Genomic DNA, 26100 nt, shown 5'->3' with positions numbered 1-26100 from the left:
GAGTGTGGAGGCAATTACAGGTTTCTAGATGAAGAAAGAAAGTCCCTCCCAAACTGCCTGACTCCCTGAGCATCTCCGTGTTCCGTGCTCCCCAGTCCACGTCTGTGTGGCTCCTGGGCCACCTGGGTCTCCTGGGCTCCCCTGTGCCCACTGCCCTCATCCCTCCTCTCCCTCCTCCTCCTGCTGGAGCTTCCAGATGCTTCTCTCTTCCGATGCTGCCAGAACCCCGATTTCGCCTGCTGTGCCCCTCCCACAGGTGGATTAGATCTTAACACTCAGACGAAAAGTCCATCAAATGAGATTGAAGGGAAGAAGGAGAGGACAGTGGCTCCTGTCTCAGCACAGCCGGGAGATCTTAAGACAGGATGCTGGCCTGGCCGGGCACAGCACCACGGATGACTAGGGGTTTACGCCCTTCACCCCAGTGTTGAAGGCCGTGCCCGGGTCTGGGTTCTTGCCTCTGAGGAGACTCTCAGCTCCACTCAGGGACACTGCCGTTGGGGTGTAGCACCTTTCAGGGTGTGACTTCCGCAACGCGGCGCACCTGCAAGGCCTCTGGCTCTCTCTAGCCCTTTCTCCGGCCCTTTGCTGTGGTGCTATGAACAGGCTGGTTCCCGAGGACAGCAGGCTTCAGAAGTGGTGCACGGCAGGACGGCCTCTCTGGCTGATGTCTGGAGAGGCCCAGATCCCTGGCCGGACTGGAAGGACTGAAAAGTTTGCAAGAGGCCTCCCTGAGGTGACATCGCAGCAGACGATGCCTGCTTTCCCCTTCCTGCGGCCTGCGTGGGGCAAAGCCCGGAGGGAGGGAGAGAACACGCACCTCTGCAGTCGGGAGCAGCTCATTGTGCCACCAAGGATGGAGCACTGTGCTGGGAGCCTGGGGCCCCAGGAGGGTGGGGTGCCTCATCCAGGACCCCGGGGCCTCCAGAGGGCCCTGGGCAGGCTTCCTGCCCGTGCCACCTGTGCCCCGCACCCGGCTTCTCCTCTACCCCCTGGCTTCTGGCTGTCTTTGGTGGAGAAACTAGCTGTTTTGGGGACTTTGGGGGGAGTTCTGCTCCTGGAAACCTCTCCTTCATCCCAGACGGCCTCCAGGCTCCCTCTGAAAGCCACGCCCCAGAGCTTGCTCAGGCTTCTGGGGACAGAGTTAGTTAATCTCCGCAGGATCACTGGGTTCAGTGCAGTTTACCTGGTTAGGTCAGGAAAGCCTGGTTTGGGGTTGGCGATTTTATTTTCAATCCTGTCGTGGTGAGATAAAGTAGGCACATAAGGCATTTTTTCTGGGTGATAACATATTTATCAAATCAGGCACAGGACAGAACAGCCTCTGTAAGACAGTCACGCGGACTCCAGAAGACTCGGTGAGTGGAATTCTTGGTGGGCAAGTTGGCGCTGGCACTGAGGTTTCTTACAGGCGGAAAAGGGTTTGGCTGCTGGCCATTGTGTGCATGGGGGAGGAAGCCAGCTTGGCTGGGGCTGTCTGGGGTGGGAGGGAACAGCGTTTTCATTTTCTATTGTTTATTCTAATTGACATCAAAAATCCACCAGCAATAGCAAATGGGGAGGGAGTGGGTTTCATCAACAGCTTACCCCATTCCTAACCCCTTTTAGGGCACCTGCTATTCTTGGGGTGGGGGGGCGGGTGGGAGTGACCTTGCTGAAAGCAGCCCATGGTGGTTTCAAGGCTGCCATCTGCTAAGCACACGGAGCACCTGACTTTGTCCAGTCGTGATCAGAGCTGGGGGAGAGCACAGGGAAGACAGGCCCAGGACGAGGGCAGCAGCCTGGGGGAGGGAGAGCGAGCCTCCAAGGAGGAGGAGCCAGCCTGGGGCCTGGGGCTGGTTACACCACAGACCTGGGCATGACTTGAAGAGGTCTGAAAAGGCAAAAGTGTTTAAAACTGAGATTCAGCACAGGGTGCTTGGACATTTGTTCCAAGTCAAAGAACAACCAGCTGGAATTAGCAGAAGCCTGGGGAGCAAGCGAGGTTTCCTCTGGGATGGCCCCTGCTCTTCCCCAGAACACAGGAAAGCCCGGGCCTTCCTGGTTCCGCTCCGACCTGTGCTTCACCTTCCCGTTCTCAAGCAACTTTCCACATCTCCAGAATTCTGTTGCGTGAAAGGACGGCAGAGCTCAGTCTGCTCTGCGGGGAGGGAGGGAGTACAGAGGGAAGTGTGCAGGACCAGTCTTTCTGGGAAGACCAGTCCTTGGCCTGCAGCTCCCGCTGGGAAGGGAGGCGGTTCCCACTGAAACTGGAAATATTCTCGGTCCTTGCCGTCACCGTCTTCCTTCTTTGTCCGTGGCTCCATTTTCTTCTTCAAATTCCCCTTCTTATTTTTTATCAGAGAGGAGCATCGATTAATTTTTAATGGAAATTGAACAAAGGAATAATAAGAGTTCAAATATTGATTTAGGTGCAGCTGCAAAAAAATCAGCCTATTCCATTTCAGAGGTCTTTTCCTGGGTGCCCACAGCTCCCTCTTCCTGCCACTGTGGGTCTGAAGGCTCATTTCCTCCGGATTTGTTTGAAACCTTTGGCTTTTTGGCTCTGCTGCCACCAAGCTTGGCTGCTTCCTCTCAGAATAGAAGGCAAGAGGAGCTCTTCAGCGGCCCACTGGCACCATCTACTGGACCAAGTTCTTTTTTTTTTTTTTTTAATTTAATTTATTTGACAGGCAGAGAGACACAAGTAGGCAGAGAGGCAGGGAGAGAGAGAGAGAGAGAGAGAGGAGGAAGCAGGCTCCCTGCTGAGCAGAGGATCCCCAAGCCGAAGGCAGAGGCTTTAACCCACTGAGCCACCCAGGCGCCCCTGGACCAAGTTCTTAATCTGTTCGTGAATGAGCATGGCTCCCCGCCCCCCGAACCTTTTTTTTTTTTTTTTTTTTTTTTTTTTTAAAGATTTTATGCGTTTGAGAGAGTGACAGAGAGCAGGAGCAGGGGGAGAGGCAGAGGGAGAAGCAGACTACCTGCCCGGTAGGGAGCGCAACACCTCCAGGGCTCTATCCCAGGACCCTGGGAACAGGACCTGAGCTGAAGGCAGATGCTTAACTGACTGAGCGGCCCAGCCGTCCCCTTTTACCTTATTTTTACCCACTCCTTTGCGTCCTTTATGAACATTTCCCTGACTCATTATTGAATGAGTGCTTCTACTGATGATTGCTGTTTTTATAACAACTGTATCGCAGCCTAATTCCCAGGCCCTACACATCACCCAGGTGCGAACTCCGGCAGCTGTGAGTCTATCCGGCTGTGCAGCCGTCACAATTTCAGAACATTCCAGCCACCCAGAAGGAACCCCCTGCCCGTCAGCGCTCGCTCCCCATTTCCCCCAATCCTCCCAGCCCTCCGCAGCAAGGTCGCCCGTCTCAGGATCTGCCTGCTCTGGACATTTCACAGACACGGGCCGGGAGCCTCTGTAGTATCTCGTGTCTGGTGTCTGTCCCTTCGCACCGTGTGCTAAAGGCTCGTGGCTGCCGTGGCGTGGGTCAGCCGTCCGTCTGTTTCTGTGGCTGAATGACATCCCCTTGTGTGTGGCCGTGGCCACGTCTTTGTGTATCCGCTCGTCCGAGGACGGTCCTTTGGATCAGCTCTACCCCTCGGCTGCCACGAGGAAGGCGAAGACTGGGCCACCATCCCCAGGGCCTGGCCAGGAAGGGGCCTTCTCCTCACATCCCCACCTGTCGTCCGGCATCCTGACTTTTACCTGTTCTCAGGGTGTGAAGTGATTTTCATCTCCCTGGTGGCTAATGAGGTTGAACACCTTTTCATGTGCTTATAAGCCACAGGTGCATTTTCTTTGGAGAAACCTCTCTTCAAATCCTTTGCCCGCTTTTAAAGTGGATCTAACTGCTGAGTCGCAGTCCTCGCCTTGGTCGGTCCTGCCAGCGCCTGGAGCCGGAGGCCGAGGGAGGGAGGGAGCAGGCTACATCTAAAATAGTTCTATTGTAAGAAGTACAAAAATCCAGGAAGAGCTGGGTGGGAAGACGAGCACTAGTTTAGCTCTGAACCTGGTTGGCCTCCTCTCCTCTGGACCTGGTTTTTTTTGCTAGGAGCCCAGCCCAGAGCCCACCGTGGGGATGGGGGGATGGCTGGGGAGCAGTGCAGGGGAGGGAGGAGGGGGTGAGGTCTGCTCCGGCAGGGAAGGGAGGGCCCTTCAGGGATGGAAGCAGAGAGGGAAGAGGAGAGATAGGGCTGGGCCTCCCAGGGAGAGTGTGGCTGCCGGGGCTATGTGGTCCCTAGGCCTACCATGTTCTGTGTCATAGCATGGCTCATGAGTTTCTTTGGCAGGTCCTGTACCTTCAGGAGCAGATAGGAGAAACCCACAAGACCGCACCAGATTTTAGAGAGTCCTTACAAAATATATGTATTTTTTCCAATAAACTGGTTGTTCGCACAGAAAAGTGCTTCCCACTCCTCTCTCTCACAAATACTGCCCTGGCCACCAGGGGTGGAGCACGCTGGCTTGCCTTCTCAGGACGAGAGCCCATGGGAAGGATTGTAGGACAGGAAAATCCTAAGTGCGGCATTGAAAGACAAGTTTGTTTTCTTGGTTTCTGTCTTCCTGAAATGCTTAAATGTTGAAAATGAAGCGTTTCGGGGAAGATAAAGCAATAAATGCATTTCCTGTTCTACCACCTTTATTACTTTAGTCCCAATGACTGGAAGCAGCTGTATTGGATAACATAAGCATCCTTGAATGATTTGGAAGGATGAAAGTCCAAAATTTGGTATTTATTTTTGCTATCCCTCCCCTATGGCCCACTCCAGGCATCCTCTCTCCTTGCCTCTCTGCTGCTGCTAGAGAGAAGCATGTTCTCTCCATCCTCGCCGCCCGCCGGGCTGTTGGAGAAGGCCTTCCAGTACATCGATCTCCATCAGAATGAGTTTGTAGAGGTAGGAGAAACGATACACATCAGGTACTTGTGGGACATACCCTTTGGGTAGCTGGGTGAATGCTTATTTGCTGGGAGGTGTGTTTTGGGGGCTTTTTTTTTTTTTTGCTGAAAACTTAATTCCATGTAAAATGCCTATGACTCCTCACTGAGTTAAACTAATAAATACTGGTTACATTTAGGGAAGAGATTCCTCCTCAGCCTTTCCTTCTAGAGACGGCATTCCTAGCGTGTTGATCTGGGCTGTCTGTGTAGCGATGATGCCCGCTGAGCTCATCAGAGCGCCTGCTCCCTGCTTTAGAGGGGCCCTTGTTGAGGTCCCCTCCTCCTGCAAAGCCTGCCTGAGATTCATCCCCCCCCACCCCACCCCCACCCGCTGACACCAGCCCAGAGTACTACGACCTGGCTACAGCAAGCTTCAGGTCCAGAGTTCTGCCGAGTTCAAGGTCAAAGCTCTTCTGTAGTCCTTATGCAATGTGCACTTTATCTCCTCCCTTATAATTCTCTGCTCCGTTCCAAACTCACGCCGTGGCAAACTCCCCGTGGTGTGGGCATACATCTCGGAGGAGAAGAGATGGAGGGGGTGGCGAGGGGGGAGGGAGACTGGGCAGCAGAAAGGTGAGGGCAGGGAAGGGGCATAGCCACCATCAGCCTGCAAGTCCCCTTCTCCGCTGACCTGCTTGTCCACTGGCACATGGGTGAGTCTACCACAGCCTGGGGACTCTGTGACATGTCACGCAACCTTGTCCCCTGAACCCCCATGCCATGTGTGGCCCGCCATTTGTGTTCAGTACATGTACACTGGAGCTCCCCGCCAATGTGAGCAACAGTCAAGAATTTGTGTCTCCTGCTGTCACACAGTGCTGAATGGCCACTGGTCCTGGACCTGACCTTCATGACACCCTTCCGCGTGCTCATTGGCATATTGACTTGACATGGTGCCTACTGGGTTTTTGAAGCCTGAGTGGGGACTCAGACAGGGGGAGAGGGACAGCATGCAGTGGAGATATGGTCATTTGGGTCTTTGAGCCAAAACTCTCCTTTCCGCAGCGCCCTCACGTGGTCCCATCCATTACCTTTATGGACTACATGCCAACATCTGCTCTACAAATTCCAGTTTAAGGTGTGAAACACAACATTCCTTAGGTTTGGTTAATTTCTTTGTAATACAAATGAAAGTGCTACAATCAGGACAGAGATCTAACTGGAATAAGTTGGGGAATCCAAGATCAGTCCCCCGAAGTACGCTTGGTTTTTAATAAAAATGGTGGCAAGCCCAGTATAAGCAACTCGAGCCCCAGTAATGGGAAATGCTTGATTGTTACCGATGATTCAATATTAGTTGATGTTTATGGAGTGCCTGCTAGGGACCAGGCACTGAAATGAGTCTTATGCACGTCATCTTTTCTAATCCTCACAGAAAGGAATGCTTGTTTTCTTTGATGGCTCCCCTCACCTCTGTGGACAGACGTGTGCATTTTCCACACATCAGGCAACTGGCTAGTTCTCTGGACACCAAAAGGGCATCGCACAGTCCAACTCCCTTCTGACACCGCTTGCCTGGTGTGAGCGTCACCCTCTTGCACCCCCCCCCACTAGTAGTGCATGCCAGTAGCACGTGGGTAGGGAGGCCCCAGTGACTTACATGTTCCAAGCAGCTGCAAATCGGGGCTCCTATGAACCCTGCTCTGGTCCTATCACTTACTAGAACAGTTCTAGAACTCAGGAAGACACTTAATTACATGTGCCCTTTGTTACGTAATAAAGGACACAATAAAGGGTGGATATGAGTGGCTGGATGAGGAGGCACATAGGGCAGGGGCTGGAGGCACCTTCTTTTTTTTTTAAGATTTTATTTATTTATTTGACAGAGATCACAGGTAGGCAGAGAGGCAGGCAGAGAGAGAGAGGAGGAAGCAGGCCCCCTGCTGAGAAGAGAGCCCGATGTGGGGCTCAATCCCAGGACCCTGGGACCATGATCTGAGCCGAAGGCAGAGGCTTTAACCCACTGATCCACCCAGGCGCCCCTGGAGGTACCTTCTGTCCTGCTGGGGTTGGGGTTCGCCGCTGTCCCAGGCTGGAAGGTCTCTGAACCCCAGACTTCCCGGGTTGCTTATGGAGGCTTCATCACGTGGGCATGAATGATCATTAACCCATCTCTAGCCCTCTTCCCTCCCCGGGGAAGGGAGTGGGAAGCCCCAAGTTTCTAATCATGGCTTGGTCTTTCCAGTGACAAGCCCCCATACAGGAGCCCACTAGAACAAAATAGGCTCCTGTCTCCCAGGAAATCCCAAGGGAGTTAGGAGCTCTGTGTTAGGAACTCCGGACAGAGAGCGAGTCTCTGAACAAAAGATGCTCCCAGCACCTTTATGGCACAGGAAGTTACAAAGATTATAGGTGCTCTGGCCAAGAGCCCAGGATAAAGACCAAGAGGTATTTCTTACTGGTGACAGCATCACACCCACAGTAGCCTGCTGGTAGAGAGCACTGCCCTCATGTGAAGAGGGAGCCGAGGCTACAAACTTGAGGAACATATGCAAATCATTCAACTCAAACGGGTGGCACTCGGGCCAAGAGCCAAGGCTGTCTGCCTGCACGGCCATGGGATACACTGCCCACCAGATTCTGGAGGTGTGGGGAGGAGGACGACCACAAACCCAACATGCGAGGCGTGGTCAGGTGTTCTGTGGCCCAGCCGAGGCCACTGTGTGATTACTCAGAGTGAGCTGCACATTCCAGAGGCCTCCGGGGGCATTTGTGGGAGGCCCAGGGTCCCGGAGGAGGGGTGCCAGCCAGCTGCTCCTGGTTCCCGAGAAACCAGACATGGTGGATCCCAGGAGGCACAGGCCCAGTGCCCAGGAAGGCAGCCTTCTCCCTGGCTGGTCCTGCCCCGTTCTTCATGCAGCAGACATCTCTGCCCGTCTGCGGTCACCCTTGAATATCGCCTTGGCCAGCTCCGTCTTGGGTGCAGGTGGCGAGCACTGGGGGTTTGGTGCCTCCAGCCCTCGAGTCACATCACCTAGAGTGGATGTAGTTGATGTGGTTGACCCCGCCTTAGACGAATCACCTTGTCACCTTCCCTTACAGACACTTAAGGAGTGGGTGGCCGTGGAGAGCGACTCTGTGCAGCCCCTGCCCTGCCTCAGGCAAGAGCTCTTCAGGATGATGGCGCTGGCAGCAGACGAGCTCCGGCGCCTGGGGGCCAGCGTGGACTCCGTGGACTTGGGTGATCAGCAGGTGCTGGGTGGCTCCCTCCTTTCTATGAGCTGCCACTCCGTGGGCATTGGCCAGGCCTTCCCTTGGGTGTTGGAAGACTGCAACTCACTCTGATCTGATCCTCCTCAAAAATGCTCCCATAATCTCCATCCCCAATAAGGATAAAAAATGACATCTGGTCCCAGATGAGTCGGTATTACTGATTTCTCATCGTGTCAGGACTGGGGGCGGGGGAGAGCGAGTGGACTGGGTGAGCAAGGCCAGCTTATTTTGGGAAGGCCCCCCTCCCTGTATTCCTCATATCCTTCACATGTGGCCACATTTCTCCCAAACTGCCCTTTCCCTTACTTTCAGGTGCACCTTTCTCAAAGGCTCCAGTCTTTCATCAGAGTCACTGTTTATGACTATGTGCCAGGGGCAAATGGCGATCCTTAATCTAGGCGCCGGTGCTGCCTGCCTCAGCACGGTGTGTCTCCAAATGGTGTGTGTTTTCAAGGACCACGTCCACCTAAATTAAGCCATTTGAGTCTGAGTTCATATTGGAGAGCTTATTCGATTAAGTTTACTGTTTGCCCCTGTGCATCCAAGGAAGCACTTACCTTTTAATTATCTTGTATGTTTTAACTAAGCGCCCCATGGTACCCATTTTAGAGGCAGATAAAGTGAGGAGTAGAGAAACTCTGTGGGCTCTACAAAAAACCCAGGGGTAGAAACAGGACTCCTAATGTCATGTCTGGATTTTCTGGGTGAATTAAACATTTTTTTTTTTTAAATGTGATTTTTTTTTTTTTGTTTGTGTGTGTGTGTGTGTGTGTCCAGCTGCCTAATGGTCAGACTCTCCCGATACCTCCCATCATCCTGGCCGAACTGGGGAATGATCCAAAGAAACCCACTGTGTGCTTCTATGGCCACTTGGACGTGCAGCCTGCTAGAAAGGAAGACGGGTGGCTCACAGACCCGTACACGCTGACGGAAGTGGATGGTCAGTGATGCATCGGTACTGGGTTCTTTGTGGCTTAGGAATCACAGATGTGATTCCTGTCCCCAGCTCCAGGCCTTCCCTGTTCTTGTTAAGAATGGACAAAATGCTACCAGTCTCAGACTGCTAGCTGTCCAGTGAGGCTGGCTTTTTTCTCATTTGTGAAAGAAACTATGAGTTATGTACCCATGACGTGTGCCCATGGGCAAATTGACTCCCAATATGGGAGTTCTTAGGAGGAAAAAGTTGTCTAGGTCACAGATTTTCCTTTTTAAAATACTAAGTGTAATTATGTTCTTTAAAGAAAAGAAGAAGAAAGGTTAATGGAGATACACACATACCCTTTTTTCATTCTTCTACTAATTATAAAATCTTGAAATGAGAGACTATGTTACATGACATTCTGCAACAAATCCTCAGGTCCTTTTCAGTGAACTTGGATGACATAGCTAATTCCTACTGAGGCCAAAGGGACCTGTATATTTCAAATTAGTTTATATCATCTGATGAGCTAATGACCATACTGTTTGTACATCAGAAACCAGACTTTGTGCCCTCGGAGCAAGATCTGTGCCTGGGAAAATGGAAAGCACTGTTGAAATGATTACCCATGAAACTACCCTTGTTTTTCACTCACTCAACTTGGCAGAGGTGTCTATGCTTTTCTAAACACTCGTCCCTCATTTTTAAAGGAAAACTTTACGGACGAGGAGCAACAGACAACAAAGGGCCTGTCTTAGCGTGGATTAATGCCGTGAGCACCTTCAGATCCCTGGAGGAAGTAGGTGACCAGGTGTTTGGGAAGGGATGGTGTCGACAATGGTGACAATGAGGACAATGATGTTGATGGTGATGATGTTGCTAGTGAATGTGATGATGATGATGGTGACAATAAAGGTGATGGATGATGATGATGACAACGATGATAAGGTGATGACGATGACGAGGATGACTACAATGAAGACAGTGACAATGATGACTAGAACGATGACGATGATATCGATGATGACAATGAAGGGGATGGCAATGACAGTGATGATAACGACAATGAGGACAATGATGACCATGGTGACAATGACAATGAGTAGAATCTCAACAGTGGTGATGATGATGATGATTACAATGACAGGGATGATGAGGACAATGATGACAATGATGACTAGGATGATGAGATTGACAACAATGACTATGATGATGATGATAATGACAAGGTGATGGCGATGACGATGATGACAACCATGAAGATGATGACAACTTCCTGCCTCCTCCGTTCCTTCCTTCCTTCCTTCCTCCTTCCTTCCTCCTTCCCTCCTTCGGCCGTCCCCTCCTCCCTTTCTCCCAAGGGAGAAAGCAATATTTCTAAGAAACTTCCTGTGTAAAGGCCAAAATCTACTTTGCTTTTAACTGTCACGTCTGAAACTTACATAATCACAAACAAAGCATAAGAAACGTTCACTGCCCTTGGATGAATCAGCTGATCTCTGAGCCTCACTGACCTAATCTGTGAAGTAGGAATCGTTATTTCTGCTTCAGGAACCTGGAGTGGATGAGACCACGCACAGAGGAATCCTAGTGCCTGGGAGTGTGAGGTCCTTTGTGAGGGAGGGTTTCTTCTTTTCTCATGTCCCCCCATACTTCCACCCTCCCATCCTCTCCTTCTGTGTTGCTTACTGAACACTGGAAGGCCCCTCTCATCACTGGATTGTTTTCCTAAAGTCAGACAACTATTAATACCCACATTGCATAGGTAAGGATTTGAGTGGCCAAGAGGTGAGATGGCTTGTCCCGGGGCCCTTGTGTGTCAGTGACAGAGCAGACACCAAAACCCAGGCCTGGCAGCTGGCCTGTCCCTCTCTCCCAACACATTCTGGTTTCTGGCTTGTATATTATTAATCACGTTTTGCCAGAAAATTCTTAAGCTATCCAACTACTTCTCAGCAATTGTTTTCTAGTTAAATATTAATAAAGAGCTTTCAAATATTAATATTTCAGAACTTTAGTTTAACTTCTTAAGACACATAGAAACAAATCTATGCAAGGGATACATTTGAACAAATCATTATCCCAAAATGCCTTTAACCAACTGAATGACCGAAGGTCACTTACTTTCTAATACATAATCCTCCACTCGTCCTGCCTTTGTTAATCTTTCGTGAGTCAATTCCACTCACTAATTAGTATGTTTGTGCCATCGTTTATCTGTATAAAATTACTTCTAGAGTTCTCCTGTGTGTGTTTTATGCTCCAGGAAAAGACTTTGACCTCTCTTCTTCATGTGGCTCTCAAAGATATGAAGTTATAAATTATAAAGATACAAAAAGATCAAAACCAAATGGGGGAAAGGCACATTGTAAAAATTTTAAAGGAGCTATTCTGTGCCCTAATATTAACTAGAGAAAAACTCAAGTTCCATTTTGCTGCAAGATCAAAGCCTTTGAATAAGTTAAAAGGCAGATTGAACTCAGAACTGAAAAATAACAGATACTTGAAATAAAAATTATCCTGAGGCTTAAACATTAGAGAGTCTTTCAAAGGAAAGAGTTCTCATTTATCATGCTCAGAATTATGAGGATGGAAAAGAGCTTTGTAATCTAGTGACCTTTCTTGAAAGGTTCCTTTTGGGTAGAAGGAAGAAAGCGTGTCTCTGTGGGGGCCTAGCAGAGCTCCACAGCGAGGGTGTTGCTTCTCCTGCAGGAATTCCTTCCCCGAATAATCCTTTAGGGTTCGTGCTGAACCCATCGGGGTCATGCTGGAGGCCATATACATTGGTCTTCCATTATATTCCCCTTCACTGTCTTGGTTACAACTCCTTTGTTGTGAACGGAGCTGATGGGAGTGTGAACAACCCGTACACTGAATGTATGTAATAATTCATGAGTTTATGTTACATGCAAACGAATTCTGGATCTAAAAAGATGAATGGTCAAGCCTTGCGATTTTTTTGCCTGAATGGTTTATTCTGTTGTTTATTTGATTCAGGATCTCCCTGTGAATATCAAATTCGTCATTGAAGGGATGGAGGAAGCAGGCTCTGTGGGCCTGGAGGAACTGGTCAGAGAGGAGAAGGACCAGTTCTTTTCCAGTGTCGACTACATCATCATTTCAGATAACCTGTGGCTCAGCCAGAGGAAGCCAGCCCTCACTTACGGCACGCGAGGGAACAGCTACTTCAGGGTGGAGGTATTTGCAGTGGTGTGGAGGGAGGATTCTGTCCTGAGATCTTGGGGGGAAGAGAGAAGGCTCTTGGGAGAGCAGAGTTCTGAGCTGGAGGCATGGCCTGGGGGTCCCAGCAGTCTAGGGACTGGGGGATTCAGGAAGCCTCCCAACCGGAGTGGCCATGCTGTGTGCATTTTTCTGGAGGGAGAGGATTCAAGGGTTTGTGACTCTGACTGCCTGATCAGGTCTGTCGTGAGCAGGTCCTTGCAGGACCCCCATGTGCATGTGTGGTCAGGGGAGAAGGAGGGGCACCGGCATGGCTGGGCTGCATGGGAATCTGGCTCCCATGGTGCACAGCCTCATGCGGACACGTTGACCTCACCACCTCAGTTTCTTTACCTGTAAAGTGGGTCCTGGGTGGTTGTGATCCCCAAGTATGATGTCCAGTTCAGCTCCCTTTAGCTTTTCTATTCATACTGACAGCAATTTAGAACCAGAAAGTCTTTTCATGGTAAACCATTCATTTTTTATGAGCCATGGACCGAGCTCCAGAATGGGAGGCAGGGAGAAAGTCACTAGTGGAGACACTAATAGAACTGCAAGAAAAGAATAAAGAGAAGATGGTTTCTGGAAGGAGGGGGGAGAGATAGATGGGCAGAATACATAGACTTCAGCCACTCAGAGAAGGGGCTGCTGGCCCCAGACAGAGCTGTGTGAGATGAACAACTGAGGACTGAAATCCGTTTCGGGGATTCAGGAAAGAATGGAAAATGAAGACAAGGGAGGGGTAGATGCTCTAAGTCACGTGACTGGGAGGTAGCCACCTGAGTCCTGAGGGATATCGTGTGGGGGTGTTCTCCGCCGCGTGAAAGCTATCCCCAGAGCAACCACAGAGGTGAGCACCTGTCTTCTCTTTTACCTGTCTTCCAGGTGAAGTGCAGAGATCAAGATTTTCATTCAGGAACTTTTGGGGGTGTCCTGAACGAACCAATGGCTGATTTGGTTGCTCTTCTTGGTAATGTCTTATCTCATTTTTTTTTAAAGATTTATGTATTTATTTGAGAGAGAGAGGGTGGGTGGAGGCAGAGGGGGAGGGAGAAGCAGACCCCCCACCAAGTGTGGAGCCCAACGCAGGTCTCAATCCCATGACCCTGAGATCATGACCTTAGCTGAAACAACAAGTTGGACGCTCAACTGACTGAGCCACCCAGGCGCCCCTTCATTTCATCAAGGATAAGCATCAAGGAATCTACTAGAATATGGTTCTGTTTGACTCAGTGCCTCTCTCCTTCCTTGGGCTCCAAACCAGTTCTGAGCAATGGTGGAGTAGAAGAAAAACCATTTTCTTAGCTTCCCCCACTTCAGCTAAATGTTCCTTGGGCTTATTAAGTCCACATCACTGTTGTTCGTGGATGGAAGCTCTTCCTCAGCTCGCCCCCCTTTCTTTTACTGGGTATTGTGACACATCTGGCCACACCCGGGGGCAGTAGCTGCGAGGGCCTCTGGAGAAGCATCCAGAGATGATGCCAAAGACAGTGGCACCACCTGGCTCCTTGCCTCCAGTTCTGTGGCCTCCAGTGGCCCAGAGACCCCCATCGGTTTGCTCGTTGCTGCCTGCTCCTGCCCTCCCGTAGAGCGCCTGGAGCTCACGGGCGGAAGCTGTGTGTACGTGTGTGCTCTGCTAGAGGGCAAGTGTGCCCTCTCTGACTGCCTTGATTCATCTTGTCACCCTTGCTTGCATGTGGGCTGGATCCCGGTGGTGAAGGAAGCTTCATCCCAGGAGCCTCACTCGGAGGAGCCCCTTTCTGCAATGCTGGCAAGGACGCAGCCCTTTTATGTTCACAATTGGGTGTTCTTCAGACTCCACAATACTTGGATATGTCTCCTTGGCCTGCGGGGTACCTTTATGCAAATATTACAGCATGCCCCTTTTGGGCAAACTGCCAAATCACTCCTTGGCCTGCGGGGTACCTTTATGCAGATATTACAGCATGCCCCTTTTGGGCAAACTGCCAAATCATGTCCTCTATGGGGATTGATCAGCAAAAGTCTCTTTTCTTTATTTGACACAGCTTTACCTCTGCCCCACTCACTTGCATCCCCTTGGCCTTGGCAATCTCAGACTGGGCACCATCAGCCCACCTGGGCCACCTGCTGGGTGGCCTTCAGGACCATCTCTATAATTGTTGAGCTTCTTGCCCCTTCATTCCCCGAAGAAAATAATGAAATCTCTATGTCTACCTCTCATGTGTTGTCTGGCTCTGGTGTCAACTCTCTACCATCCACATGTCCTTTTTCTCTATTTGCCTGTCATCTATCTATTCTTTATGGCCATCTAGTTTTCCTAAAATGTAAATCTTGACAATATTTCCCAACAATCCATTTTGCTTTAAAGTGTTTAAAATGTTTCCAGAAGAATTCAGATAGCATGCAACTCAATATTTGGTAGTGAGGGGTGAAAGAATTAATTTTCTGTTTTCCCAGAACTAATTTTTTCTTCCCTAGGAATGACTCATCAGATTTTTTTTTTTAAAGATTTTATTTATTTATTTGACAGAGAGAGATCACAAGTAGGCAGGGAGGCAGGCAGAGAGAGGGGGGGAAGCAGGCTTCCTGCTGAGCAGAGAGCCTGATGTGGGGCTTGATGTGGGGCTCCATCCCAGGACCTTGAGATCATGACCTGAGCCGAAGGCAGAGGCTTAAACCACTGAGCCACCCAGGTGCCCCGACATCATCAGATCTTTACAGTGCATTTCAGTCTCTCCCAATCATGATCATTGCATAATATTCTCTTAGACTATATGATTTCACCCAGGCATAGAATTCCATTCAGTCCTACAAACGTATATGGCTCTGCAAGGAAAAATCAGATCAGGAATATGAACAGAATGAAAAGCATATGGTTTCGCTTTCTTTAATTTTTGGAGACAAATCAAATAATCAGTCCATAATGAAGTGATTCTGGATTGGATCATCTGTATGGCTTTCATATGTGTTCTACAAAGACCGAAGGACTTAGGGTTGAACTTCAGACTGATGACAAGCACTTTTGTTTGCTGACCCCAATAGTGTCTTGGCTCCCATGCTTTCCTGTGGGGTCACTGCTGGTTAGGGATGATGACCCAGGACAGCTGGTTCCATCAGGTCCTCCCCCTGTAGCGGACCTGCACATTAGTGAGGAAACCCCTGCTGCTGTGTGACCTTGTGCAAGTTCCTAATCTGTCTTCTGAGTTCCTCAACTCTATGACCCTGATAACTGTGATTTCTAATAGATTATAAAGCTTTATTGAAAGCTAGCTGTGTGAAAGTCACAGGAGTCCCCACTGGGGGACACAGGGAAACTGGCCCGCCCCCATCTTCAAAGAGACTTAGACTGTGTTGTGTTTGGGGGGTGGGGGATGGCAGGGGTGCAGATGCCCAATTTGCACAGAGCCCTTAGCTCCAACACTTTCCTGTGGTGGATAATCCCATTCCCTGCACTCTCCTAAAAGTCGCAGGGAAGGTCACGTCTGGGGAGTGGGGGCAGGGCCCTCTTAAAAGCGCCAACTACCCCGTAGTATTAACATGTTAAAATCCAAGAGGACTCCTGGGAATCAAGGATTACATTTGCTTCCCGGGTACAGTTTTCAAAGGCACAACCCACTCTGCCTCCCATGCATTTCCCGGCTGGGCTCCTCGGCCGAGGAGGCCCTAGTGGCTGCAGAAATTACTTCAAATTCAGAGGATCATGATTTCAAGGGGGAAAGGGGGTGGGGTGGGGAGATGAACTCTCTCAGCAACATCCTGTTTTCATGGGAATGCAGCCAGTGCTGTAGAACTGGGGCGAGACGTGGATCGTGGATCGCAGAAGCAGGGACAGCCATGTGTGGCATTTTCCCACTGCCTGGCCCTGCGGTGGCAGTGCCTGGAGGATACCTTGTGCTGAGCTGAGTGGCGCCTAAACAAACCTCTGCTGGGGGGTGGGAGGGGCAGGGAGAGGAGGACGTGCTACTCCTCGGCTCTTGGGATCTGTGTCTGCTGGGAAGACCATAGCTGGGAAGTCTCCCCAGCATCCTGAGGAAACAGGATCCGTGATTCAAAACCATACCCAGGACTGGGGCAGGCCAGGTGTGTGCTGGAGAAGTGCAGTGAGCATGTAGAAAGGCCATGCTGCTCAAACCCTGTCCTAGTTTGACCCCCCTTCACGCTGCCCATGACAATATCTGGCAAGACCAGCTGGAAAAATAAGAAGAATGTCAGAGTTCAGTGTCAGGATACAGAGGCCAAGCATCCCGGCCGCTAGAGCATCGCGGGTCTTAAGTGTTCCCAACCTTGCCGTTTCCAGCACTCCTTGCTTCTCACCACCGAGGCGCTGTCGGATGTGTCCCACACCATCTCCGGGGCCCAAAGGTGATGCCGCCTTGGCTTTCCCCGTGTGTCCCCCCACCTTGTGGGCTCCCAGCCTGCTCTGCGCACCTGCAGTTTGTGCCCCTTTGCAACTGCTTGTGGACCCACAAGGTCTTTTCACCCTGTTTCTTTCCAGGCAGATTAAGAGCAAGGTCTGTTTCTTACTCTTTGCAGCTCTGTCCTTGCCTATGATAATGTCAGCAGAAGTTTAGCGATATGCACTAAGGGAAGACTTAGTAATTATATTATTGATGGTGCTTTTATGTCTGATTTTGACTTTGGTGTGGGTACAGAGGGTGGCCTGCAAGTCAATGACAGGCAGTCCCAATCACTGGCACCCAACGTTTGTTTGACTTGAATTTTACTAATGGGCTGGTACCACTTTTTACAATGTTATACGCTTTGTTGGGCTAAATGCGGGGAATTCCGTAAGTCAGTGCTGTTGGGAGGCTGCTTCATGCCCAGCAGGCTGCAGACCGTACCCCAAGCGTGGCTGTAGAATTTTGGGTGAAGTGTGTGGGGGACCGGGACAGGCACTAAGGAGGACATGGTTGAAAACCAAACAGCAAAGCCTTCCCTTCTTATTTTCCTTCCTTGACATCTCCAAGCTTGGGGTTTGCCTTCTAGGATCATCTCAAAGTGCTGGGACATCCAATATGTCCCACACTACGGCCATCCCTGTGGGTTCTGGCAGGGTGTTTACCCTGGATTCTGTTGTGTCTACACAGAGAGCCAAATCACCTGCCATTGGGTTTAGGGAGGGTCACACTTGTCATTTAGCCTGTGTGGTGAGTTGTGACGCTGTTGCTGATGGAAGTAGGGTCTTCACACATCCTCTTGGCCCTGGCGTTCATCCCGTGCCTTGAACATAGCAGGCCTCCAGTCGTGAGGGGAATCCCACCGGAGCCTTCCAGCCTCTGCTTTGTAATTGTCGGCCTCGACAGGAAGATTTGAAAATACAATGCTTCACAGTAGTTTGACATTGTCAAGTTATAGTTACATTAAGAATGTGGAGCGCATTTTTTTTCTGAAGTGTCTTTACTTGAATGAAAGGCCCCAGGGGGCCTGAGGGTGAATTTAGATGCCCGGGATACATTTGTCACCATTTCTGATAGTCTGCTTGCTGCTTTGGTAAGCATGTTCTCGAGGTCGTGAGCAGTGTTTACTGAACTTCCACTTCGACTTCCTCTGTGGGTAGTCACTGATGATCCCCACCCCCATTCCTATTAATCCCCAAGCTCTTTCATAAATAACAGACGAGTGCGTCTGCGTGTTCACTCTGGAGGTGTTTGTGGTTGAGGCAGGCCTCGTAGGCTAGACCTCAAGGGTATTGTGCTTTGATTAAAGATGAGTGTTTATTATATGATGGTGTGTGCAGGGGGAGAGAAGCCAAGAAGCAAAGAGGATTGTCAGTTCCTCAGGAATGTTTGTATAGACACATACATACACATTGAAGATTTTTTATATGAACATACGTACTTTTTAACTCAGGATCAACTGAAATTTCGAAAGGAACCTTATTTATAACACAGGATGTATCATTGAGAACTTCTGTAAGGCAGGAAAGTCCCAGCCTATTACCACGTGTTTCCATCTCGCCATTGACGAGGTGGACATTGGAATGAGTCTGACTCAACCTGAGTCTGCCTGGAGACCAGCTCCTTCCTCCAGCCACCCCCTCGGAGGTGGGGATGGTGCCAGTGGCTCTGCCAGGGGACCAGGGCCTGTCACAAGGCCCACTGCAGGAGGGACACCCATGGTCCTGCCCAGGGCCCAGAACATCAGTGCCCCCGTAACTTCTTCCTGGCTTTGTTTCCCTTGTGTACCTTGCAGGCAGTCTTGTAGACTCATCTGGTCACATTCTGATCCCCGGAATCTATGACCAGGTGGCACCTCTTACTGAAGAGGAGAGGAAAACGTACAAAGCCATCCATCTGGACCTAGAAGAATACCGGAGAAGCAGCCGGGTTAAGAGATTTCTGTTTGACACCAAGGTATGGTCACAACTGGTGGCTAGTCTGAAGGCATGACAGTAATAAAGCCCGTTTTTCCCGTTCCACATTTACCGTGGGCTGCAAATCTGCACATCTCCGAACTGAGTGTGGGTGGTCATTTGGAGGCAGAATTTCACTTTCATGGCCACTTACCTCCCTCAGTTTAGAGCAGCCAGAACTTAGTCTGGGGTCCGACTGGCACTGGCCTCAGGCGGCCATCACTCAGTTCCAAGTGATTTTCCAAGTCAGTTTCTTGGACTTGATCCCATGCCAGACTTCGGCTGCCCGTGCTTCCTACCTGCTTAAAGATAAGAACGCTCTGGGACACCTGGGTGGCTCAGTTGGTTAAGCGGCTGCCTTCGGCTTAGGTCATGATCCCAGCATCCTGGGATCGAGTCCCACATCGGGCTCCCTGCTCAGCGGGGAGCCTGCTTCTCCCTCTGCCTCTGCCTGCCACTCTGTCTGCCTGTGCTCACTCTCTCTGACAAATAAATAAATTAAAAAAAAAAAATGAGAACGCTCTGAGATATTTCTAGCTCCAAGCCCCCTAAGTGTTCATTTCAGCAGACAGAATTAAGAGCCTTTGGGGCTCATCTGTATGTCGCTGCATGGCTGCCTTGGGGTAGTAAAAAAACCAGAGCCCAAAGCATTCATTTCTGGAAAATTTGCATGTTTTCTTTCCCCTTCTTCTTTTTAAATCCTGTGCCTGCTACAGTGTGTGGTGGCTAATGCTCATTTTGGGGCATGCCAGGAGGGGGAGAATCATGCCCAACAGAAGTGATAGATCTCTTCCCTGGGACCAGCTCTGCCTTGGCTATAGCAGGCAAGAAAAGTAGCTCAAACATATGCAGAATTCTTCAAAGCCTTCTGGAAAAGAAAATGCCTTTCCTATGCAACTGATCATCATGGTGATTGGGGATAGAAGTTTCTAGTTAAGTCCCAAATTCTGAAAGCCCCTTTGCCATCTATTAACTTCAGAGTTGAGGCGGTGAGGGGCCTGCGTCCGTGGAGCAGCTCGGTCAGGCGGGGGGGGGGGGGGGGCGGGCAGAGGGACTCAGGGCCGGAGGGGAACGACCTGTGCTACAGTCCAGGCATGTCTACGGAAGGTGATAATTAACTTGTCATGAGCGGTGTCAGAGATGTACAGAGATGGTGATACAGGTGGTACAAGTCAACAGAGTTTTAACGGAACCTTCTCTTATATAGTTAAATAATCTTGTTTTCCCTCAGGAGGAGATTCTAATGCACCTCTGGAGGTACCCATCTCTTTCAATCCATGGGATTGAGGGTGCGTTTGATGAGCCTGGAGCTAAAACAGTCATCCCTGGCCAAGTTATAGGGAAATTTTCAATCCGTCTGGTCCCTCACATGGATACGTCTGTGGTAGAAAAACAGGTAACAGATGTGCGTGTTTCTCCCTGCAGCCCCACTCCTGAGTGTCGCCTCCCAGCGCAGTGAGCTGTTCAGCTGTTAGCGCTGAAATTCCACTTTTTCCCCGATAGAAAAGGGACTGGAACAAATGTCAAGAAACCAATAGAATTTTCGTTTGGTAAAAATCTCTGTCTGTAATTATATGCAATTACAGTAGTCAGATAAATAATCGTTTGGGGTTGGAGCGATGGGAAGTATTTCTGCATTGAACAGTTGACATCAAGGCAAGATTGGCTTACACGCAGATGGGGAAGCCCACTGCCTGTGGCCTGATGGGGCTGCAGACGCTCAGACCTGTAGCTGGTTTGCCCTTGGTGTCTGGAATCAACAGTCTGAAGGCAGCCGTCTTAATGAAAATGTTATCTGGAAGGAGTTTTTTGTCTAAATTATCAAACTATCACCAGTTTACCTCAAGTTCAACGGAAAGTACACTCTGAATAAATGAGCTCCACAAATACGTCATCCCAAATCTCTGTATCCCGGTGACCTCTTTTATTGTCTTCTTAGCGTTAATTACATCCTAAAACAACCTCCTTCCCTGTGTCCATCCCTGTTTCCTGCCCTTCCTCCCTCCTGTTTTGGATGTGTTGTTTCTCTTTCTTACAATGTATGGATTTCGCCAGGGACCCCCCTGCCACCCTGGTTTTGCTCACAGCTGTGTTCTCGGCACCTAGTACCGCTCCTCTCAACGTGACAGGCATTCAACAAATGTTTGTTGAAGGGATGAATGGGAGGGATATTTCAGAGTGTGGAGTTTTTCTTGGGAGGATTTCCACAGTGGCCACTGGAATGGAGCCCAGGGAACAGAGAAGGAGGCTAACAAAAGGCTCCTTTATAGCTTGGTTTGGATTCACTCCCCCCTTTTCAAGAATTAACAAATGCCTAATATTCCCAAAATTGTCATTAAGGTACTGACAAGTCTGAGAAGAGGGATGTTCAAATGGAGAAGTTGTATTGTGTTTCATAATCACCAAACATTAGCAATCTGTCACTGTGGTCAGGATGGGGAGGGCGCAGGGCTGAGAATTGGAGGATAGAAGGGGATTGGAGATAGAAAGGGAGGGAGACCAGTTTCTCTCATTGCTAAAGTTTCAGTCCCGGGGCCCTGCTCGCTTACTCAGCCCTCCGCGAGAATGAGAGTAAAATCACCACGCTCAAATTTGTTGGGCTGGGATTTCAGTTTCTTGATCAAAGACCGCCGTTTATTCACTGCATGGGAGAATAATTTGAAATTTTCACTTACAACTGAAAATGTTCCTTTTCAGGTAAAACAGCATCTTGAAAATATATTCTCCAAAAGAAACAGTTCCAACCAGATGGCTGTTTCTATGACGCTAGGACTGCAGCCGTGGATCGCAAATATTAAAGATAATCAGTATCTTGCAGCAAAAAGAGCCATCAAAACAGGTTAGACGTGCGGTACCTCGAGTTGCCAGTTTTCAGTGGGACCAGGGTGTGGTGCCTGCTGGGGCTGTGGACAAAGCAGGCTCATTCAGAATTTCCGTTCGTCTCTCCTTTTCGGACAGGCTCTGTACTGAGTGTCAGCAACTCCGCCCAGGGTTCTTCCTACGCACTGTCCCCCCCGGCCCCTCCCCACAGCCTTCCCCAGTTTACTAAGTAAGCCTGGAAGAGATCTAGGAATTTGCTGAATGAAGGGCACCCAGCTGGAAGTGGCAAAGCTGGGTTCACATCTGGAAGCCTGAATTTGGGGCAAAATGACGGACTTGTGAGAGTCTGATACTTAGGGAAATGATGGCCAACGCATAAAAATGTCCTTTAAAAGGCGTAGCTGCGTTTGCATGGAAGAATAGGAAACCTGGGGTTAAAACTGAAGGAGCTAGGCGCGCCTGGGTGGTTCAGTCAGCGGAGCATCTGACTCTCGGTTTCAGCTCAGGTCGTGATCTCAGGGTTGAGGGATCAAGCCCCACGTCGGGCTCTGGGCTGGGTTCACTGCAGAGTCGCTTAAGATTCTCTCCCTCTTCCGCCTGTGCCGCGCCCCTCTGGCACGTTCGCGCCTGCACGCCGACTGTCCCTCTCGAAAACCAAACCAAACCAGAAAGAAACCAAACAAACACAAACACAAAACCAAACTCTTATTTAAAAAAAAGAAAAGGAGCTCGAATTTAATGGGATAACAAAGCTGACATTGGGCTGCCCTGCGGGGATTTGTTCTTCTTGGTCACAGAGAGGTTGGGACTTCACGGCAGCGGGCCACCAGGAGGTCGGAACAGGAAGTGAGACCCACTGTGTGAAGCAGGCCGTTCCCCAAGAATCAGGGTCACCCGGGAAGGGGCTAACCACAGACCCAGCCTCACAGGGTTTGGGTCTTTAATGCACTCTCCGTGGGGCCCAGTTCTGATGTGAATAGCCCCACAGCAGGCCACCTGGGATTTCCACAGAGTGGCTTCCTGTGGATGCTCGTTTTATAAAATTACCAAACGCAGGGACTCAATTCGGGCCTATCTGGCTCTAGAACCAGTGGTCTTTTCAGGGCCGCTCTGCTTCCCTGGAAGTAGGGAAGGGAGCAGAGCCTTATTTGGAATTTCTCAGATGGGGCCTGTTTTGACTGCATATGCTTCCACGTCCCGGGCAGAATCACGTGCTTGGTGAGCACAGGACACACATCTGGGTCCTGGCTGCCTGGGCAGGGCGAAGGAATATCCAGTCTCTTTGGCTTCTGCAGCAGGAAGGTGACACTGCCAACGCCTGCAACGTAGTGGACACTCTGAAAGGCAGTGGGACTTTCAGGGTGTCCCCAAAAGGCCGGGTGGGGAAACCCTGACACGTTTCTAGGGACTACTGGCACTATATCGCAGCTGAGGCCTTAGGCACATCCCTAACAGAGCAGAGCTGGAATTGGAGGTCCAGACCACCTGGGAGCACTAACACTTTATCAGGGTTATCTGTACAAAGGACAGAGACATTAACAATTAGAGGACAGGCCTAAGACTTAGAGACCCACTTTTCTACATAATCATTCCTACTGCTCCCAGCTGTAGCAGTATTTTACCAGTAAAGTTTGGAAGTTAAGAAAAGAGGAAGAAAAGATATTAGGAAGGTGAAGGTAATCCCAGCTGAAGAGGGAGGTGTAATTGAAATGTCAAGGTCAACAGTGAAGACCAGAAAACTCTTGCAGGAAAGGTACCTTTTGGTTTATTGTGTGCAAAACCAGTTCTTCCAACAAAGTACATCGTCTTTACTCACACTCATACTTTACTCTGTGGATACAGAAGACGTGGCATCATGGCACGTTACCTTGTGTGACTTCATTTTTTTTTTTTTTTTTATGTCTCCACTCCCGTCACTAACAACTCATCTTCTGGCCTGGACGGTTTGAAATCATTGCTCCTTAGCCCCCCGGGTGTCCATTAACACTGTTTCATGGGCTACCTTGACAGTGGAGCACAAACACCGCAACACTCAGGTGATAGTTGAATAAAGCTGTTTATATGTCTACTGGTTACAAAACCAAAGAAGTCCCACTTTCCAAATATTTAATTCACGAAGCAACCATAAAAGTAGGTACTTTGTATTCTAATGCTCTTGCCAGAAATGCAAGCCCTCTTCCAATCATGAGAAAATATCAAACAAACCCAAATGAAGGGATAGTACAAAACAATTGATCAGTACTCTTCAAGCGGGTCAAGGTCATGGAAGACAAGGAGAGATTAAAAACTGTCATAGACCAGAGGAGAGTAAGAAGCAGTGACAAGATGCAATGTGGGATTCTGGATTGGATCCTGGAATGGATAAAGGGAAGGATTGGTGAAATTAAATAAGGTCTGAATCGAGTTAATAATATTATTTCAATGTTAATTTCCTGTTCTTTATAATTGTACGATTGTTATGTAAGATGTTAACATCACAGAAAGTAAAGTAAGGAACATATGGGAACTCTGTGTTATTTTTGCAACTTTTCTGTAAAATCTACAGTTTAAAATAAAAATTTTACTTAAAAAATTTTTTTTGAAGTAGGTAATTGTAAAGAATGCATCCATGGCTTTCTTCTTGACTCTATTGACTATTTTAGAAGAGAAACTGCGTGGTATCAAGAAGCTTACTTACCCCAGGCACCAAATTTAATGGTTAAATAAACAAGAAAAAGGGGAAAGATAAAACAAACACTACAGTTGAGAAGATGACTAGGGTAGTCTTGTCATTATTTCATTCAAATGCCTTCTGTCCCTGTGCTTCAGTGTTTGGAACAGAGCCAGACATGATCCGGGACGGGTCAACCATACCAATTGCCAGAATATTCCAGGACACCATCCAAAAGAGTGTGATGATGCTCCCGCTGGGCGCCGTTGATGATGGGGAGCACGCTCAGAACGAGAAGATCAACAGGTCAGTGGATTCCTGTGGGGGGGCCTGTCCTTCACTGCACAAACCCCAGGTCTCCATATTGTCACCTCCCCATGTGCTCCATACTTTAGATTGAATTCACATCACCAAATCTTCCTATTTACATTGTAGACTACCTTCCCCCATCATCGGAATGGAAATAACAGTGTTTCTCTTTATTTCTTCTTTGTTAGGTGGAACTACATAGAGGGATCCAAATTATTTGCTGCCTTTTTCCTAGAGCTGGCTAAGCTGCATTGATAATGAGGGGAACCTTCCGGCTTAGATCTGACCTACTGACAGATATGCTCTCCCACACACCTGGCGAGGAATAGAATCTAAATATCCAGAGAACTTCAGGTCCATGAAATAATGTTTCCTTCCCATTTAAAATGTCTTAGGACATTTGGACCAGTCCTAAAATATTTGAAAGGCACAGCCATTGAAAATGGCATAGTGTCCACACGGGACGCCTTTCCGAAGTCACCACTACCTGCAACATCTCTCCAAGTCCGGCTGCAGGAGCCCCGGGATTGGACTCACTCTTTCCCTGGAGCACAAGGACAATTCGTTCATTAGACCCTCCCTGGCAGTTTGATGGGTCTGATCCCCGCGGTGGGCTTTTAGCTTCCAAGGTGCTCATAATCATTCCGCATAGTGTGTACATTACCCTTGCTCTTACCACACGTTCCTTTTATTAGTAAAACTCTTGGTCCCATCAGTGGCTACCATGATTTCCCTGTGGGTTCGTTTGTAGAGGAATAACTAAAGCATGATGCCATATTAACCTCTTGCTTTCCCTTCATTTATTTTGCCTGCTTCTTGGAAGTTCTGAAACAGAAACGAGCAATAGTCATATCCTTACGCCATTTGGGATTCCCTGTGTGAAAATGAGTACTTTTTCTATTCCAAGGCTCTTTACCTTTCTTGGATTGATGCCAACTGACCACCCCTCCGGCACCCTTTTCTTTCTTTCTACCCCATCACTGAACCCCCCTGCCAACATCTGTGCACATATAAAGTCACTACCGCAGAATCAATCCTGATAGAATTTCTCTCACCCTGTTGGAATTTTACTCAGTGACTACATCTAAATTGCTTAAAGCTTTTAATAGCATCAGTTTTAGATAGAGAACAATCTAATCAGCCCTGACATCAGTCACAGGTTCTAAATTTGAAGCCATCAGCTAATGCTGCATTCAGTAATCATTTCAGTTAACCATCTTGTTCGGCTTGATTGCATTTGATGGTATAAACAAACAAACAAACAGAATGTAATTTTTCTACAGTTGAGTGTATGTAAACAAACCAATTCAATCTTTATAAATTCATTATTTAAATCACATTAATGGAGAACTTAAGAGTTTATTAAAAATGTTTCTCTTATGATTACAAATAAAATCAAAGCCTAACACATTTAATCTCTTTGTGGATTCTTGGAATGTCAGCTTTAACATTTGCAACACCACATCCTAAAGGGCTGCACTATAGGGCCTGTGATTCAGCTTACCGAGTCTTGTCTCAGAAATGGGACTCAAGGGGAGCTCAGTCAGTTAAGGAGTTGCCGTCAGCTCAGGTCATGATCCTGGAGTTCTAGGATCGAGCCCCGCATCGGGCTTGCTGCTCAGTGGGGAGCCTGCTTCTCCCTCTGCTCCTCACCCCGCTCTCATCCTCTAATAAATAAGTAGAATCTTAAAAAAGAAATGGG

At 49.0% G+C, this 26100-nt stretch overlaps 1 protein-coding gene across 1 annotated transcript; it reads left to right on the top strand.

Moving 5' to 3' along the window:
- Positions 1-1274: 1274 nt before the first annotated feature.
- Positions 1275-25813, top strand: CNDP1 (carnosine dipeptidase 1). Its single transcript, XM_032872223.1, has 12 exons — positions 1275-1358; positions 4765-4890; positions 7977-8126; positions 8925-9087; positions 9777-9865; positions 12064-12264; positions 13171-13255; positions 18460-18620; positions 19851-20015; positions 21317-21458; positions 24248-24395; positions 24587-25813. The coding sequence occupies exons 2-12, from the start codon at positions 4807-4809 to the stop codon at positions 24651-24653; spliced, it is 1455 nt and encodes a 484-aa protein (XP_032728114.1). The 5' UTR covers positions 1275-1358; positions 4765-4806; the 3' UTR covers positions 24654-25813.
- The last annotated feature ends 287 nt before the right edge of the window (positions 25814-26100 follow it).

This window comes from Lontra canadensis, unplaced genomic scaffold (genome assembly GCF_010015895.1).
Source record: "Lontra canadensis isolate GAN:19392208 unplaced genomic scaffold, GSC_riverotter_1.0 scaffold44, whole genome shotgun sequence".
NCBI classification, from domain to species: domain Eukaryota; kingdom Metazoa; phylum Chordata; class Mammalia; order Carnivora; family Mustelidae; genus Lontra; species Lontra canadensis.
This window is presented reverse-complemented; position numbering and strand designations above follow the sequence as displayed.

Bases quoted from the DNA above. Each gene is read 5' to 3' on its own strand.
- CNDP1 (XM_032872223.1), top strand. From the start codon at position 4,807: ATGTTCTCTCCATCCTCGCCGCCCGCCGGGCTGTTGGAGAAGGCCTTC. The intron at 20,016-21,316 runs GTAACAGATGTG...GTTCCTTTTCAG, and splicing joins CGTCTGTGGTAGAAAAACAG to GTAAAACAGCATCTTGAAAA. The intron at 24,396-24,586 runs GTCAGTGGATTC...CTTCTTTGTTAG, and splicing joins CAGAACGAGAAGATCAACAG to GTGGAACTACATAGAGGGAT.